The 21,697-nt window shown below is 39.7% G+C and overlaps 1 protein-coding gene across 3 annotated transcripts in view; it reads left to right on the top strand.

Moving 5' to 3' along the window:
* The first annotated feature begins 9,377 nt into the window (after positions 1 to 9,377).
* The window catches only part of cfap91 (cilia and flagella associated protein 91), a 36,847-nt gene continuing 24,527 nt past the window's right edge, over positions 9,378 to 21,697 (top strand). For 2 of the 3 annotated variants that reach the window (XM_072685013.1, XM_072685012.1), the window contains exons 1-6: positions 9,378 to 9,466; positions 10,652 to 10,728; positions 12,461 to 12,618; positions 13,936 to 14,013; positions 14,286 to 14,342; positions 15,835 to 16,019. In XM_072685013.1, the coding sequence (XP_072541114.1) occupies positions 9,385 to 9,466; positions 10,652 to 10,728; positions 12,461 to 12,618; positions 13,936 to 14,013; positions 14,286 to 14,342; positions 15,835 to 16,019 (637 nt within the window). In that variant the 5' untranslated portion in view covers positions 9,378 to 9,384. The remainder of the gene's footprint in view (positions 9,467 to 10,651; positions 10,729 to 12,460; positions 12,619 to 13,935; positions 14,014 to 14,285; positions 14,343 to 15,834; positions 16,020 to 21,697) is intronic. The other variant, XM_072685014.1, reaches the window with a different exon arrangement.

Consider the following 21,697-nt stretch of genomic DNA (forward strand, 5'->3'; position numbering starts at 1 on the left):
TCTACAAAAGAATCCTTGCCCAAATGTAGGACCCAAACTTTGAATTTCACTGAAACACCAATGGAAATGTGTCAGATGTGGTCAGATGACACTTAATTGTACTCCATTTTGTTTGGGAAAAAAACTACAGACCAAATACAAAGAACAAAAAACACCCCATGTCCGCAGTTGTGGTGTATGGCGGTAGAGAACTGATGTGTTGGGGTGGTTCATATATGTGAACTGGGGAAAATACAGGTCTCCTTTAATACATTGATTGAAGCCCATTTTCATTGAGGGTGGAGCCAGTAATCATCAGTGACAAGGTGGTGGGGTAGTGGAGGGTTTCTACTTGTTGTAGACATGTGAACGTAGGTAAAGATAACATTTACAAGGCATTAGATGTAAATGCCAAAATGTAGCCATTTCATAACTCCACCTGTAGTACTAAATACAGTCATTGAAAAATAATAATTATAAAGTATGATCATTTTCATTTTAATTACAATTCTATGTTGTTCTGTATGTATATAGGCACTGCAATGTGTTTAAAACTCTATGCTGGCTAAAACCAAACCTTTATTAAAGCCGGAGAAAGAGAACTTTCACCCATGTGCGAATTGTTTGAGCACAGATTTAATGCTGCAGAGATCAGAGGCCCATCAAATATATAGGGCATCGTCCCAAACATTATGAAGGCAATGTGTGTGTGCAGAGAAACGAGAGTGCAAGGCTGTACAATCTGATGAATTTGGTGCATATGCTTTGTGTGACCAACAACGCAGGATGTGGTGAAGCTGCCCCTTCATGTTCAGCAGAGGATTTGTGTGTGTGTGTGTGTGTGTGTGTGTGTGTGTGTGTGTGTGTGTGATGAAATGTCACTGATTACACTCACACTTTCAGTGTAAACATGTTTATTTAGCTGACACGGCGCTCCTGGGACCCTCAAAACCACAGGCACAGCACAGTATGAGTCATTACCACCTGTTTAATTTAATGTTTTATTTTTTTTTTACATAATTATAACAAAATAATTAATTAATTAATTAATTACATTTTTAATTAAATCAAAGATATATATATATATATATATATATATATATATATATATTAATAAGCTAAAATGTCAGGCCAAGAGCTGCCCTACAGTCCTCAGAAAATAAATGCGATGTATATCAGTGAATAATAAGTGTGATATCTTATCATCGTCACTGATCGAGTGTTGAAGGGTGGAGAAAATAGACTGTGTATGAAAAAAGATGAGCTAATAACTCTACACACTGCAGGGGGCTAAGTTTATTTAGTTAATCTAAAACCCATAAAGTTATTCCTCATCAAACTCATTCCTTCACATTTTTAATGCTGAAACAGGACATGGTCTTTATCTTCTCTCAGTTCTTACTTAGAAGCATACTCTATAGGAGAGAACTGTGGGTTGCAGCACGCTGATAGGTGACAGGATTCAGATGAACGGATTGCAAGTTTTAAAGGGTTTTTTTTCAGAGCAGAGCTAAATTAACCCATTAATACACCAATTCCCCACCGGCTTGCATAAAGTGTTATTACACACTTCTGTTCCCAGAGAATAGCCCCACCAGTTTGTACAGAAGTCCCTGTAGTTACTGAGTAATACACCATAGTGTGTGCTGCGTTTACTCATTTACCCATTTCGCACATCCACACAAGGCCTTTTACACAGCCATATGTGGCCGGCATGGTGGGGTGTGCAGAGAAAGACAATGGAAAAAGCTTCAAGACTGTTTCTGCTGCTTGTGGTGAGAGATATATGTGACTAGAGCTAGCTACAGTTGATTATTTCCTGGTGGGCTGGGTAACATGGGCATTTTCTACGCTCAAATAGTTTCAGGTTGAACATGCTTTAGATATTGTTGTTCCTGCATTCCCAGAAACCTGCATTCCAGTAACCCCAGTCTGCTATGGGGAAGGCAATACACCAAACACCAACACCAATCATGTGTCCACCAACACGGACACCAGCAATCACCTGGGGAATTTGACAGTAATTGGACGGATATTTCTTATGGTTCATCCTTTCGTACCATAACAGTAACTGTTCATGACTACTGGGTTGAATCCTGGGTTCTGTAAGTCAGGGGATTCACAGCTACATTATTTTAATTAACTTCTAGACACCTGTAAAATCATAGTATCATTTTAAAGCATGTTAACAGCTCCCAGTGAGAGCTAACCAGGCCCAAGTACGGCCTCCATGTGGTGAGGAACCCTCTGATAATACAAAATAACGAGTAGGCCGTATCTGTATCTGTATCCTACATAAAGTCTGAAAAGTGTATTATAGGCATCATAAACTCTCATTACTCTTTAGTTATACTATATTATGATTATTATGGTTATTACAGTATGATATTATGATTATTCAGCACACCTGAGCTGTAGAACAGTCGGTGGTTCCTCCCAGTTGGTGGTTCAGTGGTTTTTATCAATAATTTATAAATAGTTCTGACCAGAGTCAGATGGGTCCCCCTTATGAGTCTTGATTCCTCCCAAGATTTCTTCCTCCAGCTCTGAGGGAGTTTTTGCTTGCCACTGGCGCCTTTGGTTTGCCTTTGGTTTTAGGGTTTACGTCTTGTTGATCTCTTGTCCTCTTACTGATTCCTGATTCCTGTAAAGCTATATTTTGTGAGAACAGCAGTTGTAAAAAGCGCTATACCAATAAATTTAATTAGATTTTTATATATATATTTTTTCTCTGATATTTGCCAAATATCTGAATATTGAATACTTTGAGTTAGTAATATTAGCCAGGTTTTTTCCTTATGACCCTTTCCAGGAAACGTATAAGATGGTATTGTTGGAAAAATCGATATCCAAGAAATTCATTCTAAGGATTTGTCTTTTAGATTAGATTTTATTTTCCCTCTTTCTCCCAGTTGCTGCCAACTCACCCACCCCTTTGTAGACCCCCTTAGCACTAGTAATGGAGGTCTCCACTAGGAGGGTAAGGGCTTAGGCCAGCCTCTCTTCAAATGCCTCCAATGCAGCATTGCCGGGCAACAGTGTTGCTTCCCCAGCTCCACCGCATCAGCTAACGGACCCCTAGTTGACATCTGCCCACATCCATCGACCTCCAGGCCCCCTAGTGGTAGCACATTAGACCACTGAGCCACTCTGAGCCCAAAGTTTAGTTTTTTTTTTAAAGCTACCATTTAGCTCAACATATCAAAGCATCATTTACAGTCCAGATTATTCTGGTGATGTTTTAACAGGGCTGAATACTTTTTCTAGATACACTCTATGTCCAAATGTTTGTGGACACCATTTCTTTTGAACACATCCAGCTACTTTTAGTTACACCTATTGTTGACACAGATGTGTAAATGCACACACACATATACACAGCTTGTTTAGTCCCTGTAGAGTAATACTGCCAATAGAATATGACTCCCTGGAGCAGATCAAAACAAACCTTTGGCACCATGCCTAAAGCCAGGCGTGGGCTAGAATGGTATTAAGCCCCCCTCAGCATTGAGCTGTGAAGCAGTGGAAGAACTGTGTTCTCTGGAGTGATGGATGGTGGAGCTCCATCCAGTACTTTTGGGATGAGTTGGGGAGTTGGGGTAGTAGTAGAATCTCTTCTTCACTGGACAGTAGAGACAGTTACTCCAACAAAAGCAGGATAAACTATTGATTTTGGAAGAAAGAATGAATGAGCAGGTGTCCCAATACTTTTGTCCATATAGTGTACTGTATTTCAGTTTGATCATGTTGATCATTGCTGTTCTACTTTGCAATCTACCAGGTTTATAAAAAAAAAAGATTACCTGCATTACCTGAGCTTTTAGTAGCTTTTCCAACAAGCCCCTCCCTCTGTTAGAATTAACCCCGCCCCCGGAAGGCTGTCCCATCTTGCATTGCTTTTGGCTAGTTCCTAAATAAAAGTTGTTGGACGCACAGTTTATTGGGATTGAGAACCTTGTCTGTACCATACAGTGTGTGTACATGTATATGTGTGTGTGTGTGTGTGTATGTATGAATAGTCCTCTTCAGAGAACAGCCTATGGCTGTGGGTGGCATTGAGGATAGTCACAGTCGTTTCCTGGAAATGACTGCGCAAGCTGTGGACCAGACTGCTCATTACTGGGGTCATCAGAGAAAGAGTGTGTTCAGTAGTCTGGAAAGGCAAGTTCGCATGGAGCTACTGACAGGTGGAAGACGATAACAGGGGGCATCAGCATCTCTCATGCTTTAAGTACAGTAGTGGAGTACACAAAGACCTGGTCTCTACTGGAACCACAGCCTCTGCTGCTCTGTCTGCTGGCTGTGAACATGGTGTAGCGTGTCGCTGTAAATGCTGTGATCATGGGAAACAAACGTGTTTCTTTTCATGGTTGAACATTGGTTGAGCCTGTAAGTACAGCAAGGGTGTTTTGGTGTTTGTGTGGGTGTGTGGGTGTGTATGTGTTTCCATATCAGAAGTGAGTACTGAAAGGTTTACCATTAAAGGACATTCTAAGTCATTTGACTTGAGTATGGTTATATGAGTGTGTGTGTGTGTGTGTGTGTGTGTGTGGGGGTGTGTGGAGAGAGAGATGAAGAGAGATAGTGACAGAACATTTGTGTATAACACTGCATGGCAGGAGTGTAGACCACTAACCTCAACTCTCACACTGCTACTTGAGAGGATTACATATTACAAGCGTTTGCTTGGTTGAAAACCAACACCCCAAGAGTACCAAGATATCATATAATTACATTGATATCTATAAATATATATTTATTGATTTATTATAATAAAACTAAATGGTATACACAGATAAAACTGATTTATATATATATATATATATATATATATATATATATATATATATATATATATATTATTTATTTTTTATTTTTTTCAAAGTTGGCACACCAATACTAGCTTAATCAATTCCTGCTGTCAGCTGCTGCCACTGTTGGGCAAATGCAAATATGCACTGCTTGGGTGGTCAATAAAGGCCTGGGTGCTTCAGCATATTGCACAATGTCTTTCTCCCTATGGAATAATGAAGCATCTGGTGCTGAGGTGGTGCTATGAGGGCCCCAAATGAAAATCTGCTTAGGGCCCCATAAAGGCTTGGGTCGGCCCTATATGGAGTATTGGGACGCACCTCTTAATCATTGAATTCATTCAGTTTTCATTCAGTGCCATTGCCACGGGGGTATAAAAGCAAGCCCCTAGCCATGCAGTCTGCCTTTCTTACACACATTAGTGAAGGACTGGGAGGTTCTGAAGAGCTCACTGAACTCCAGCGTGGTTCTGTATGTAATAGGAGACACCGCTGCACCAACAACAACAACAAGTCAGCTGGTGAAATTTCCTCCCTCCTAGATCTTCCTCCATCAGCTGTGAGTGGTGTTATTATTGAACAGTGGAAGCGTTTAGGAGGAACAGCTCACAGAGAGCAGCTCAGCCACCGAGTGTCTGTCAGACCACATAAAGCTACAGAGCGGGGTCAGGGCTGAGTGCTGAGCTCAGAGCATAGTGCAACACTCTGCTGACCATGAACCCCAAACACTGCTGATGCCGGAGAGTATCAGAGTCTGATCTGCTAGGAACCCACATGTGAGAAGTTTAGCAAAGCAGAGCCTTTCTTTATGCTAACACCACATCACCTCATCTCTGAAGCTTCACTCAGCTCCACTCACTCCATGTAAACATCAGCAACATTAGCGAACCTTGCTGAAACCGTTTGAATGAATGTTGAATGGATTAACGTTGATCTTTAAGTTTAGTGTGCTTGCATTTTTAACCACAAAGTAAAGTAAAGAGTAAATGTGTCCCACCGTTCAGCCCTGCGTCACTCCATTTCTGAATAATGTCCGTTTTATGATTTGCCTCGTCAAAAATGAAACATTCTGAGCAGAGTTTTTCTTCTTAAACTTGATAGAGTGAAAATTCTGCTCAGTTTGGTCGGATTTTGGATGTATTTAGGAAAGGGCAGAACCCTCAGCCTGATTACAGCACGATACAGCACTAATGAATGCAGATAATGGTCTACACTGAATAAATGTATTCTCTGCCACCATTAAACTATACAGGTTCATCAATGAGAGCACACTTTCATTCTTGTGTCATAAGTACGTTTCATAAGACTGAAATAATAATTGAATAATTCATAGTAATTACTAAATAAATTCAACGTAGAATTTTTAACTGAATAATAAGCCTTATAAGACTGATAAGTCAACAACAATGATAAAGTTGAGTGATTTGTTTTATTTAACGGGTTGAATATGTTTTTCTCATTATTTTCATTTTTGAAGCTTCTACTTTCACTTCTCTAGATATTTTAAAGTGAGCAATCCTACTGTTTATCATCATTTTCTGCAGCATGTGTCTATACTCATTACTTTGAAGAGGGAGAAAACGGGAATATTCATAGGAATACTGTATAGGGTGTGGTTTTACACTGGAAAAAACATTATCTACACCCCTAAATCTGATTTTCCAATCGTAGCTGTAACTTACAGGAGGGACAGAATCTCTGCTCTGGTGAAGATGCACCTGATTAATGGCATTTATAATACACAGGAAAAGTTCTCTACTTTATCATTTGTATATTTCTAGTGCACAGCCATACATACCTTAATATCTAATAATAATAACAAATAATAATAATAATAATAATAATAATAATAATGCTGATGAAATACTACAGGAAAAGATAAAAAACACCTGCATCTAATACTTACATATGTACAATTGCAATTACATACAATTACATATAGACCCCAGCCCATTCCCTTCACCCACTGTGTTGCATGCTCTCATAGGTCATTAGGTAGACAGCTCCCCCTTCAGAACTATCAATTAAAAGGCTTAGAACAACACTGGCCTCCCTGGTGTCCAAGGCCATATCTAGTCCTGCTGGAAATATCTAGTATATCTGCACTTTATCTAGAATAATTCAAGTAGAAAGAGTCATTAAAGATCTAGCTTCTATTTTTACTGAAGTAACAATTTACAATAGCTGGCCTTGCCTCTCTACCTTCACTTAGGTTTTCCAGGGCTGTGGTGTTGTGGGTAAAGAGTAGGAGAGACTGGGTGACAGGTGGTATGCCACAGCTTGCTCATATTAAGCCAAGTGAAGTGTGAAAGCTGCAGTGAACAGTGCTCTCAATGACTGCATTATTGGCACAGAAATCAAATAGAAATCAAACAGAAAGCAAATCAGAATTAGAGCTGACAGGTCTTAAATAGACAGGTCTTAAACAGGAAGTCTCTTTTTCCTTCACAACATTACAGATACAGCTCATCATGTCACCAAAATAATCCCACTGCTGTTGTGCTTAATTACAGAAACTAGTAGTACAGAGTCCCATGACCTGAATGATTCTAATCATAAAGGAAATTACTAAAGTCGGATCTCATGACATGTATGGTTTTAAGGCATTGAATAAAAAAGCCACTTGACTTCATTCATTAAGAAAGGTTCTAACAAAAGGTCTAGGTCAGATTCAGGATGCAGGATTGCTCACAGCTCTTCAGAAAAAAATTCTGAAGACATTTTCTTTAGAACGGTTGAATGAGGCCCAGTGAATAAAGTCAAATGAGCTGGATAAGGCCCAATGAATGAGATCCAACGAGGCCCAGTGAATTAGGCCCAATGAGGCCCAGTGAATTAGGCCCAATAAGGCTCAATGAATGAGGCCAAATGAATCAGGCCAAATGAGGCCCAATGAATGAGGTCCAACGAGGCCCAGTGAATTAGACCCAGTGAGGCCCAGTAAATTAGGCCCGATGTGGCCCAATGAATGAGGTCCAATAAGGCTCAATGAATGAGGCCAAATGAGGCCCAATGAATTAGGCCAAATTAGGCCCAATGAGGTCCAACGAATGAGGTCCAATGAGGCCCAACGAATGAGGCCAAATGAGGACCAATAAATTAGACTCAATGAATGAGGCCCAATGAGGCCCAATGACTTAGACTCAATGAATGAGCCCCAATGAGGCCCAATGAGGCCCAATGAAACTATGAATTATTCATTAATTATTATATAAACATTATGACAATGTGTTCAGGCCACAAAGCCAGGGTTTTAAAGGTCATTCATCAATCAATAACATTGTTCCTGGAATTTAGTCCAAGACTAGGTGTAATTAATATATAGGGAACTGCCCTACATGCCAAAGGTATGTAGACACCAATCCTGATGCTTGGTATTCATCATGGTCATGGTGACCTTAGGGTCATGTATGGCTGCTCTAGAGTGTCCCATGCTTTTCTATATGAATTAGACAGTCATGTGAAAAAAATAGGGCAACCCATAAAACATATTGTTTTCTATTTAACATTAATGATATGAACATTTGATCTTTTTAATTTTAACAATGAATCTACCATGCTAAAGGGAGACTGAACACGTCTGATTTTCATGGGAGGTGCAAGAAGAAAACCCTTGTTAAAAAAAAGGCAAGACCAACTTTGAGACTTTGAGACCAGACTTTGAGCATTGTGGTGGAAATCTCATGGTTTGGAGCAGATTTAGTAATAAATAAATAAATAAAATTGCATTTTAATTTACAAATAATGTTTATTTTTACATTTAAATGTTTTATTTATTTAGTCATAATATCACCATCACCATGTTTCACACAAAATAATTAATTTAAATCTTTACAATATTGCAAAAATTATATAAGCTGCTTATATAAAAATATAAGCTCCTAAAGTCACCCACCTCCAAAATGAATGGTATTCCCCAATATGAGTACCACAGATGCTAATATTTAAGGTAAAGGTGCAGGTATTTGTCACTGTACAGTGTGGACTGTACAGCGAAATGTGTCCTCCGCATTTAACCCATCTGGTAGTGAACACACACTCACACACACACGTGTTAGGGGCAGTGAGTACACACACACCCAGAGCAGTGGGCAGCCAACTCTAGCGCCCAGGGAGCAGAGAGGGTAAAGGGCCTTGCTCAAGGACCCAACAGCGGCAGCTTGCCGAGACCAGGAATCGAACCCACAACCCTGTTATCGATATCCCGGCGCTCTAACCGCTGAGCCACCACTGCCCTGATTTCAAATCATTTACCTGATTTCATTACATTATATATCTATATATTTATCTAAATTTCTAAAGTTTACATTATTTTCCATTCTTGGAAACTGTTTAGCATGACAGGTGGGTGAGAGACCCCCAATGTCTAGAGAAGGCCCAGTAAAAGACCCTGAGAATAAGCACTTCTCAGTAGAGAGGCGAGGATGGCCTCAATATAATTGAACCTGGCCGCAGCGCCCTCTGCTGGACGCCGGTCCGCTGTGTAGTTTACAATCTCTATGGCAACAAAGCACCCTGAGCTCTGGCTGTGTTTTGGCTCCTGCGTCTGTCGGTAGCTCATGATTATATAAATGATATTAGTCGTAGAGTGAACATGAACATCTCCCTGACATTTCACAAGAGAAATGAGAGTAACAGAGGATTCAGAGAGCAGAGAGCGTACGATTATCTGTACGGTAAGACCCTGGTGAAGAGCTATACTGTCTTCTGTAACTAGCTAATATATATATATATATATATATATATATAAATTCTCTAATTGTTAGATAGTAAGATTAAGACTAATGACATTAATAGACCCTTGGAGTCTACCTACACTGATAAGCCATAACATTAATACCACTGCCAGGTGGTGTAGCTAGTGTGGTGTCCAGTACAGTCTACAGTGGCTCCATCTGGTAAGGGGTGGATGTACTAGACAGCAAGTAAACAGCCCATTCTTGAAGATCCTCATGTGTTAAAAGCAGGGAAATGGGCAAGCATAAGAATCGGAGCCACTTCCAGGAGCCACTTCGGCCACTTTTCGATGCTGACACTGGCCTGCAAAGCCCAGACTGGACCAGCCCCTCTGTACTTAATAGCAATGGTCAAAGGCTGATCCGCACCAAGAGCCTTTCCAGCCTCAGGTACGGCTCGGCTCGACCCGCCATCCTTCAAGATCAGTGGAGGACAAGCATCCAGGCTTCTTTCTGTCCTGGCACCGAAGTGGTGGAACGAGCTTCCCCTGGGTGTCCGAACGGCAGAGTCCAGCGCTCGCTGTCTTCAAACCCAGACTGAAGACCCTCCTCTTCCAAGAGGACTTGGAGTGCTTTTATAGTGTGGTGTTGAGTACTGTGGTCTCCATACTGACTTCTGTATTTAGAAGTATCTTAGCTTAGAGGTATCTTTAGGATTCTGGCCGATACAAACTAGCTAAGGGCATTTTCTGAGCAAAGAGTGAAGCACAAGTCTGCTTAGTGCCTTCAATGTAAATGGAAATGTAATGTAAATGTGATGGGCGGATGACTGGGTTAGAACATCACCACCCAAACCTCAGGCAGTACGTGTGGGGTTTTCTGGTATGCAGTGGTCCAGGAGATGGACACAGAAAAATGACAGGTTACTAAACTTTACCTGGAGATGAGCTAAATCCATCATTAAGAAATAGAGGGATTATGGCATATGTGTAAATCTGCCTAGAGCAGGCCGTCCTCACAAGAACCATGCAAGAAGGAGAACAGTGTGGGTGGCCACCCAGACACCTCCAAGGGGATGAATAGGGTTAGGTAGGGTTTTAAGCCTTCCACTGTTGGGCTGTGGAGCAGTTGATACCAAAATCCACTCTATAAGGAAACTTATGGAGGCATAATTTTCTTTTGCAGATCCAACGTTCTCTGTGTCGAGTGAAAGGGACCACGGCAGGGTGGCCATCCAGGCCCAGGCCTCTTCAGACCGGGCGGTGAGTGATCGAGCGCTGCTGTCTTTTTCCATGACTGCTTAACACCTGTCATCATCATCCTCCTACATCTGAAGTTGCAGTCTGAGAATAACATGTCATTAGAGCAAGCTGTAATGTTTGTGGTCCACTTATCAGTCATTCATTCTTCATTCATTCCTTTTATTTCTCTCAGCTGTTATCTTTGCATTAAGGTAAATTCAATGTCATTTGTAATGCCCTTGACCACAGTGTAACCCAGCAGGACCACAAATCTGTGTTTAGAAATAGAATAAAAAGGCTTCTCTGCTGCACACGCAGGCTGTCGTAATTAGATGCTTATTCTAAAGCATTACTGATTATAAACCCATGGCAGAAAGCCATTAGCCTCGTTCCTATTGTATTTTCCTCCCTCTCTTCAGTTTAAATAAGGCATAATTAATGTGTGCAGTTATTCAGTTTCAAGCTGATTTGTCATGTAATTGGCATTCGTTTCTAAACGTTTCTGACTGTTTCTGACTGAAAACAAGTGTAGCTCAGCCATAATGGCACCTGTTGTATTAACAATATCATGCTGTACTGGAAATGAAGTTGTAGAGTAACACATGAAGAACACTATACAGTTGTATGCAAGATATTTGGACCCTCTGGCCAAGTGACTATTTTTTAAAAATCAAAATATCAAGCATAAAAAAATATGCTGGCCAGAAAGGCAAAGCAGAACCCCCATAAAACAGCAAAGACAGTGAGCTCCGAGAGGTCCAGCGGCCAGTGGTCCAGGGTGCTGCCACTATGATCCAAGGATCACTGATTCGAATCCCGGGTCAGGCCTTTAGGCGCAACTGAACATTAGAGTCAGCTCTGTTGGATCTGAACTCTTCAGGGTGGTAGATCTCCAGGACCGGGATTAAGCAGCCCTAATTTAGAATGTCAAGAATAGTCTCTTGATTTAACCCCTTAACCCCTTAATTAACTTTTGGACCACCGGCAGGCCAAAAGTGTTATTACAGACTTTTAATACCAGAGAATAGTCCCACCAGTTTGTACAGAAGTCCCTGTAGACGTCCCAGTCAGAAGTCCCTGTAGACGTCCCAGTCCCAGAACTTATCTTTGTGTGTAATTACACTGATCAGCCATAACATTAGCAGGTGAAGTGAGAAACATTGATTATCTTCATCTATAGTGGTGCCATCTTTCAGTGGGTGGATATATTAGGCAGCAGTTAAACAGTCAGCTCTTGAAGGTGATGAAGGTGTTAAAAGCAGGACAAATTGGCAAGCATTAGAATCTGAGCCACTTTGACAAGAACCAACCTGTGATGGCTAGACAACTGGGTCAGAACATCTCCAGAACATCAGGCAGGCCCTGTGGAGTGTTCTCAGTATGCAGTGGTCAGTACCTACCAAAAGTGCTCCAAAAAAGGACAACTAGTGAATCTCATGGACACCTAAGGCTCACTGATCTGATTCGTGGGGGCCTCACCTCACAAATTACAGGACTTAAAGGATCTGCTGCTAACGTCTTGGTGCCCGATACCCCAGGACGCTTTTAGAAGCCTTGTGGTGTCCATGCCTCGAATGTTCAGATCTGCTGTGGCAGCACAATTAGGACCTGCTAAGTATTAGACAGCTGGTACTAATGTTGTGGCTGATCGTTGTGTGTACTCTATTTTAGGTGTATGTGGAGGATAAGTGATATTGTTGTGTAAGAAAGTTTAAACTGGATTGATCTTCGTTTTCTGTCTCTGTGACTCCAGAGGAAGGTTCCTGAATTTAATTCCATGTTCAGTAATCTCCCTCACCACCCACGCTTCACCCTGCGTCTGGACGGTGCTGACCCTGTGCCCGCTTTTATCGACCGTCGCTGGAGAGGTCATTCGGAGCAGAGGAGAGAGGCTCTGAAGACACTGGCAGGGTAAACGCACACACATTCACACACTTTCACACACAGATACTCTACATACACATGGCAGTATAAAATCTTATATTGTAACCGCACATAGACACACACACACACACACACACATACACACACACACACACATACACACACACATGTAGCCTTATTTGCTAGCATATGATGATTTGGGAGGGGACTGAAGAGAGCGGAGGGAACTCGGGCTGAATTTGGGCTGAAGTTTGGGCAGTCTTGTACTGCTTGAGGTCCCCCTCACTGATAAGTGGAGCCAGGAATGAGAGATAACAGACTTAAAAGGGGGGAGTTAGGGTGCTGGATGTTTGTAAAGACTTGTAATAGAAACGTGAACAAGGTAGAGATGGTATTCATAGGATGAGAGGAGGGGCTTCAGGCATTTTCCTCTTCCCAAATATTGTTATTTAATAACACCATAATGTTCTATGACCAGCATGGAAGTCACATACACACATGTGCTGCCATATCTCAGCTTTAGAAAGGGAGGTATATAGACTCATATAGATAGATGAGGTAGATAATATACAGGTATCTATCAGGTGTCCATGTTTAGACTATAGAGAACAGTGTAGAAACGTAAGAAAGTCTGTTGAAGACTACAGAACAACCCGACCCAGTGTGTGGTGATTTAGGCCTGCAGTTGCAGGATGCTGAACTGGTGCTTTAAGCTTACATGACCTGCTTTTAGTGTAGAACTAAATAAGCAACCTTCAGACATCAGTTATGGTTTGATTAATTGACCTCATTTGGGATTCATTTGAGTAACTTAGATTTTTGGCCGATCCATCAATTTATAGGCGTCATAAAATTAGCAACATCTTCAGTATTTCTAAATGTTGTTTGATGTATATATGCTAAGTAAGGCTGGGGCAGGTGTTGCTGTCATTGTCCTCTCTGTATGGTGTACAAATAGCCAGCCGAGAGATATGTCAACAATCCCTCTTCTGGTCAGCAGAGGTCCTCCTTCTGTGAGTTGTAGCTCTGTCACCATGAGAACCACAGTTTTGCTACCTGATCCTCATCCCTACTCTAATGAGCCCTGCTACCTAAACCTCTCAGTATTGTCAGACACTAGTGTCCGTCATACCAAGCGTTATTGGTTTTCTACTTGCCTGGATGGGAGACCCACTGATAGAGGGTGAATACACTATAAAAGGCACGACTCTAATTGTTCAGCTCACACTAAATCACCTTTTTATGGTTGAATATAAAATGGAAAGCATATTAAATCTGCCGTGTGTGTGTGTGTGTGTGTGTGTGTGTGTGTGTGTGTGTGTGTGTGTGTTGTTTGCCTGTAAGGATGCTGCCAGGGATTCAGCTCCACAAGCGGAACACAGTGGATGTTGCCGGAGTGGACCACTGGAGGTTTTTTAAGCGGTGAGAAGTATTCCTAAAGGAACTCAGTGCTCATCAATTCCACACATATTCACACACACTACAAGCATGACTAAGCCAATAAGTGAGTCAGCTATCAAAACAACAGGCCTCACCTTTCATTGAAATGATTGAAAGGCACATAATGGAAATGCAGCCTTGATTTTCGAGAGTGTTTGCCGTTGATACAAAAACATCTGTTGTGAATGTGCATTAATTTCTCTTTTTTTTCTCGCTTCATGTTCCTCCTTTCACTCTCTTCGTCTCTCTATCAGTCCACTCATCCCTTTTTCCCAACAGGTCCCTCCTGATGTTGTTTTTGCTTTACCCAAGTAAGTCAGTTTCGGTATGCAGTTTTTGGTTCAGCAGTGTCGCGCATCACTCTGTCCAGTCTGTTCAGAAATCTGTCAGATGTGTTTTGCATTGTGGCTGCCAGTCAAATACCTTGTATCTCCATCTTTTTTTCACTCTTTGAAATGATTTAAATCTGGCAGTTGTCTTAAAATTCATTTATGCTTAATGGATCAATAGAAATGCCACATTGTGTTAAATCTTAGAAACATTGTGTTAGTTTAAGTTTAAATTTGTGGTTTTGCCAGAGTTGTCTTTCAGTTTCAGTTCACATCAACATACACTCACTATCCTGCACAAATCTTGCAGTTAAAATTCAGCATTTCTATTGGTCCGTTCATCATGAAATTCTGACAATGTAAAAAACAATGGCCAGATTCACATAATGTCAAAAAGTGAGAAATGGAGATACAAGATCCAAAAATGGAGATACAAGGTTTTTGTATCATATCAAATAAATTACATTTACAATCAAGTACGGACTTTATGTAGAGAGGTTTCAGGCTCCCTTTCTATTTCAAAGCTTGACAAAGACATGGCAGAAATGTAAAGGTTGTTCTTTTCTTCCTGCAAAACAAAAATGTATGCAAAGCAATAACTTGAGCGATAATTGATGCTAAGTTTTGCAATCATTTACTGTACTTTACTGTAGTTTACCTTTTCAGCTTCACTGTTCACATTTATTTTATTGCTCCAGCTCCAACTGTTCATTAACAATTCTAATCTGTCATTAGTTGGAAATGTATAACATGTATAGGAATGAAAAGACTGCACCTAAATACACAAATGCACACCTAGAAAGCCACTCCTGAGGTGTAGTACTATATAATAACATAGATTTGTAACCTGGCAAATAATTCTGCTAAACAGCAAATTAAGCGAAAAGACAAAAGCAAAGTACACAAGATTTATGCTAGAGAGTAGTGTATGGGCAATATGATGCCATTTTATCATATTGTGATCAATTGTCTTATCGTAATACACAGTGTGCTTAAAGAACCCTGACGAACTGCATGGTTAATTACAGAAAGTGTAATTAGTCCTGTTTAATTGGATGGAGTAGCAAAAAAGATTGAGAAAAAAATCACTGCACCTAATATGGGAGAGTATTTGTAAAGATGGATTATTAGAAACTGGAACAGCTGGTAATTATATGGTGATTGTATTACCAGCAGGGAGAAGGCAAAAGCTCACATGCAGTACTTATCAATTAATACTTAGCAATTTATCATGATAATTCTGCACATCCAAGCTTAATGTGGAAATAACTGAAAGTGTGGAACCTGTGGTTGAACAGAATGTTCAACAAAGGTGGGAAGTAATTATCAATTCACATGAGAAGATATGTTCGAGATGAACCAGTACAAACCGTGAGGGATGTAGGAGGGTTAAATGAGCTTCATGGTTGGACAGTATGTTGTGTATGTCCTCTGATATGTGCGCATGGTTGCTTGTCTCTGTGTTTTCTGGCAGAGCTGACCACCAGTCTGTCCAGGAGGGTGGCACTAAGCGTCCAGGCAGTCCTTTCCAGCGCACAGTGGGAGTGCAGACAGATTACCGGGACAGTGAGGCCCAGACAGAGCCCTACAGCCCAGAGTACACACTGCGTCCTGGGACAGCTCCCCCTGAACTGCTCTCCTTGGCCAGTCTCAAATGGGGTACAACCTTTACACACACACTCACACACTGTAAAGTACCAGTCAAACGTTTGCACAGGAGAAGGAGTAGCCCCTGTCTACTGTTTTAAATATATATATTTATATATATGAACACATATATATATGTGTTCACGTAAGCGCATTGATATAAAATGTTTAAAAATAATTTTTGAAAGAAATAAACGCGAAGTCAGCATGACGCTGAAATTCCACCTTAAAACACCTGCACCCTTATAGCTGATTGCATCACATTCGAAGCTTAGCTAAGAGTCTAAACGCACAAGAAGGCATTCATCCAGACACCTATTTGATGTCCCACAGGCCAAATCTAGCCCCTCCCCCCAACCTTAAATCCAAAGGAAACCTACTGAAAAAATAACAAAATGATGGATAATGGTGAAAATGAGTAGAGGGGCTTTTTAAGGATTGTAAATGATTATAACAACAATTTTATAGCCATTTTGCCTTAAAATACTTCCCTACTACTAAAATACTCCCTGACTTTAACAGGGGGAGTGGTGTATATATCAATCTGCTACTGGATTATGGAATTTAAAGCGCTTACCAGAACTGCACAACGCAGCATACATGTGTAAAATCCTGAAATATTACACTACCGCCTCAGTCCACATGCTTCTTTACCTTCAGATGCTGCTTCTGTATCTCTCAGCTTGTGTACCATGCATGTGTACCATAAGGGGGCGCTCAAAGCATGATTTGTATTTACGACAGTGGTGTAAAAGTGAATTACACTTACCTCTTGTGCCCACCTACTTTTTATGGGTCAGATAGACCCGGAGAACTGTCGAAGTATCACACTCAGCAGGACATGGCAGGGTTGCGATGATGGCTGTTGAGTGAACCATTGAAAAATAGGAGTGCTGCTCCTATATGCTAACAGTAATATCTTTGTTAGCCTTGTTTTGACTGTTTTTCTTCTCTTAAAAGAACATCAGAAAGATTCTCACACAGCACTGTAAATGATAACCAGACAGAAAACACATTTATGTTCTTTTTTTAAAACATTCAGAAGCACCTCTTAAAAGACGCACTTTACAGTCCACCGCCAGGTCCTTTATACCATAAGTAATGCTGGCTTTACACCAAGCGGCTTTTCAAGTAATTTCACTGCTGCAGGCAAATTTCCAGTGTCGGAATAAAATCCTGTGAGTATTGCTACAGTTTCAGCGTGCTCCCGAGCGTTATCTCGAGTGTTTGGTGTAAGGTGAACAGTATAGCTGCACTAACTCAGTCTTTCTCGCCTTGGCGTTTCGATAAAGCCAATTGTGTTCAGTTTTATCACACGCTTTTAGGCCTGGCTCACGCAAACTGTGAGAGACACTGTAGGTGAGCACAGACCCTGCTGTCCCCGTTCAGTCATGTCCACATTCTTCAGGGCAAACTACTGCACACACAGGGGCTTCTGCTTCTGCTTCTGCTCCATTGTTCAACTGCTTCTCTTCTTGTAAATTTCCACCAAGAGCATGATGGGAAATAATCTCAAATAGAACGTATGCGCAGTCTTGCAAATAGTGCACTTGCAGAACCTGCAAGATTCTCAGTCTTTGCAAAATCATAGTCTGGGAAAGTCTTTTAATCTTTTTATCTTCTGAGGTTTTTCAAAGCTTCGCAAAATAAAGTTTAAAAAATAAACACAAACAACTTGGCAACAATAACACTATTATTTTATATCTATATTCAATAATGCTCGTTCTCTATCAAATACAGTGGTGTCAAAGTTGGACCCTTTCTATTTTACATGGTGTTTTACTTTAATAAAATATTTTAAATTGCGAATGACATTATTAGCATCACAATTTAGGCAAAAACTCCAGTCATTGAAATTGTAACATCAATTTTGAAATTTCATAGTATGTGTTGCTGTATCCCCTTTAACCCCTTAAAACACCTATGGCCCGTCAGCAGGCTGAAAGCGTTATTTAATATATATCATTGTGTTATTACAAACTTCTGTTACCCAAAAACAGCCTCACCAGTCTGTACAGAAGCCCCTGTAGTGACTGAGTAATAAGCCTTACTGTGTAATTAGCCTTTCTGCATTAAAGGGTCATTAACAGCATGAGCTTCAGCTGCACATGTTGATGAGCAGATCACATCCACCTTAAAGTCATGTAGGCTTCCGTCGATGATCAGGCTCAAAACACATCTGACCCTTTTGTACAAGGGCCTTAACCTACTCAAGGTCCCAAATGAGCTTAGATTTTCTGTACTGCCCTGGAAGTAGTGCAGAATATTCAGTATTTCACAAACAAATGCTAAACTACATTTTAATGGTACTATCTCTTGTTTTTCTCTCATAATTATGTAATTTTCTCACTGTCAACAACCCACAGTAGCTAAAGCTGGTGTTATGACTTATATTAAAATTTATAAGGTTCAGGAATGCTCCTGAGCAGACCTAGTTAAGTGTTGATTAGCTTCCCACAACTGGGATCGAGGCTAAGCTGGGATTGTGGACGTGTTGATCCTTTTTCTGTTTTTATAGGAACCCAATGAAAGAATGAGTTTGCAGATCTTTTCATTTCTTCAGCATTTTACCTCTGCAATGCTTCTATCTAGCTGCTGCCTGCTGTGATGGATGCTGTTATGCTATTCACATTTAATTACCCATGAAAGGGCCGTTGACCCTGGCTATCAGAGAGGAATCCCAGTGGCATTCAAGACGCAAACATTCAGCGCAGACTCTCCTGAATCATTTTTTTATGCTCCACTTTATCTTCCACACAAGGCCAGTGTCGTGCTCAGGAGGGGTGAATTAGGCTGACTTTTGTAAAGCTTTTCAAACATTCAGACATTCAGTCAGACTCCCAGTAACATTTACATTTACATCATATGGACAAAGGTTTTGGGACACCTGCTAATTTATTGAAATTTTGTGATGTTTGTGATGTTTGTGATGTTTGTGACGTTTGTGATGTTTGTCACTGTATCTGCCCTTTCTATTTCTGTGCCATGCTAAATGCAGCCTCACATGAGAAGAGCATTTCAAATGAGGTTCATTCCTCTCTCTCTACACGTGACGGTGATGAAAAGGAATGACTGAGTCTGTCCGTACTTGACTCGACAAACCAAGGGGGGACTTGTTTACATAAACGAAACTAAACCAAAGAATGCTGCCAGTGGCTGGGTGTTTCAGTGGTGCAATACGTACCCTATAATCATGTTAACATCTTAATAAGGCTATTCACCAACAGCCAAGACTAGTAGTAGAAGAAACAACCTTTAGGTTTTTATTTTAATACTTATTATTTAAGACAAGACAACCATATTTACTATTAGTGATGGACACAGATGGAATTTGGCTTCTGCCTTTAACCCATCCGTGCAGTGAACACACACATACACACCGCTGAAACACACACAGTGACAGTGAGCACACATGCACGAAGCGATGGGCAGCCATTACTGCGGTTTCCAGTGAGGGTGAAAGGCCTTTCTCAAGGGCCCAAAAGTGGCAGCTTGCTGAGCCCGGGTATCAAACCCACAACCCTGTCATCAACAGCCCAGTACTTCAACTCCTGAGCCACCACTGCTCCTATCACTAGCCACTATAAATCATTTGGTGTCTACTATACATTTAAGATTTAGTAATTGCGATAAATGTATCAGTATCTGCAATATTTAGTAATTTAGTAACACTATTAAAAATAATTTGGTATCTGTTATAATTAATACAGTAACTGTTATAGATGATTCGGCATCTATTATACATGATTCAATATCTATGATTCAGTATCTTAAAACATGATTTAGTAACACTGTTTTGGTAGTGACAATGATTGATTTAGAAACTGCTATGAATGATTCAGTCTCTACTATAGATGATTTAGAATCTACAACAAATGATTTAGTAACTGCTATAAATGATTCAGTCTTTTCTATAAATGATTCAGTATCTACTATAGATGATTCAGGATCTACAACAAATGATTTAGTAACTGCTATAAATGATTCAGTCTCTACTATAGATGATTCAGGATCTACAACAAATGATTTAGTAACTGCTATAAATGATTCAGTCTCTACTATAGATGATTCAGGATCTACAACAAATGATTTAGTAACTGCTATAAATAGTTCAGTCTCTACTATAGATGATTCAGAATCTACAACAAGTGGTTTAGTAACTGCTATAAATGATTCAGTCTCTACAACAAATGATTTAGTAACTGCTATAAATGATTCAGTCTCTACTATAGATGATTCAGGATCTACAACAAATGATTTAGTAACTGCTATAAATAGTTCAGTCTCTACTATAGATGATTCAGAATCTACAACAAGTGGTTTAGTAACTGCTATAAATAGTTCAGTCTCTACTATAGATGATTCAGAATCTACAACAAGTGGTTTAGTAACTGCTATAAATAGTTCAGTCTCTACTATAGATGATTCAGAATCTACAAGTGGTTTAGTAACTGCTATAAATGATTCAGTCTCTACTATAGATGATTCAGGATCTACAACAAATGATTTAGTAACTGCTATAAATGATTCAGTCTCTACTATAGATGATTCAGGATCTACAACAAATGATTTAGTAACTGCTATAAATTATTCAGTCTCTACTATAGATGATTCAGGATCTACAACAAATGATTTAGTAACTGCTATAAATGATTCAGTCTCTACTATAGATGATTCAGGATCTACAACAAATGATTTAGTAACTGCTATAAATGATACAGTCTCTACTATAGATGATACAGTCTCTACTATAGATGATTCAGGATCTACAACAAATGATTTAGTAACTGCTATAAATAGTTCAGTCTCTACTATAGATGATTCAGAATCTACAACAAGTAGTTTAGTAACTGCTATAAATAGTTCAGTCTCTACTATAGATGATTCAGAATCTACAAGTGGTTTAGTAACTGCTATAAATGATTCAGTCTCTACTATAGATGATTCAGGATCTACAACAAATGATTTAGTAACTGCTATAAATGATTCAGTCTCTACTATAGATGATTCAGAATCTACAACAAATGATTTAGTAACTGCTATAAATGATACAGTCTCTACTATAGATGATACAGTCTCTACTATAGATGATTCAGGATCTACAACAAATGATTTAGTAATTGCTATAAATGATTCAGTCTCTACTATAGATGATTCAGAATCTACAACAAATGATTTAGTAACTCCTATAAATAGTTCAGTCTCTACTATAGATGATTCAGAATCTACAACAAATGATTTAGTAACTGCTATAAATGATTCAGTCTCTACTATAGATGATTCAGAATCTACAACAAGTGGTTTAGTAACTGCTATAAATAATTCATTATCTACAATGTATGATTTTGTAACACTATTATGAATAATTTGGTATCTGCTATAATTGTTTAATTCAGTCAGTGTTAATATGAAAGATTCAGTTGTCACTATAAGTGATTCAGTAACTGCTATAAGTGAATTAGCATTTTCCTTGAAATGATTCAGTAACTGTTATGAATGAGTCTGTATCTACTATAAATTATTTAGTAACTGCTGTCCAAATATTCATAGACAGCCTTTCTAATGATTGCATTCAGCTACTTTTAATTAAAAACATTGCATAAGTTTATTTTTTAATACCCTTAATTTCAGATGAAACAATGAATAAGCAGGTGTTTCAGTACTTTTGTCCATATAGTGTATTTCATGAT

Source organism: Salminus brasiliensis, chromosome 8 (genome assembly GCF_030463535.1).
Source record: "Salminus brasiliensis chromosome 8, fSalBra1.hap2, whole genome shotgun sequence".
In the NCBI taxonomy this organism is placed as follows: domain Eukaryota; kingdom Metazoa; phylum Chordata; class Actinopteri; order Characiformes; family Bryconidae; genus Salminus; species Salminus brasiliensis.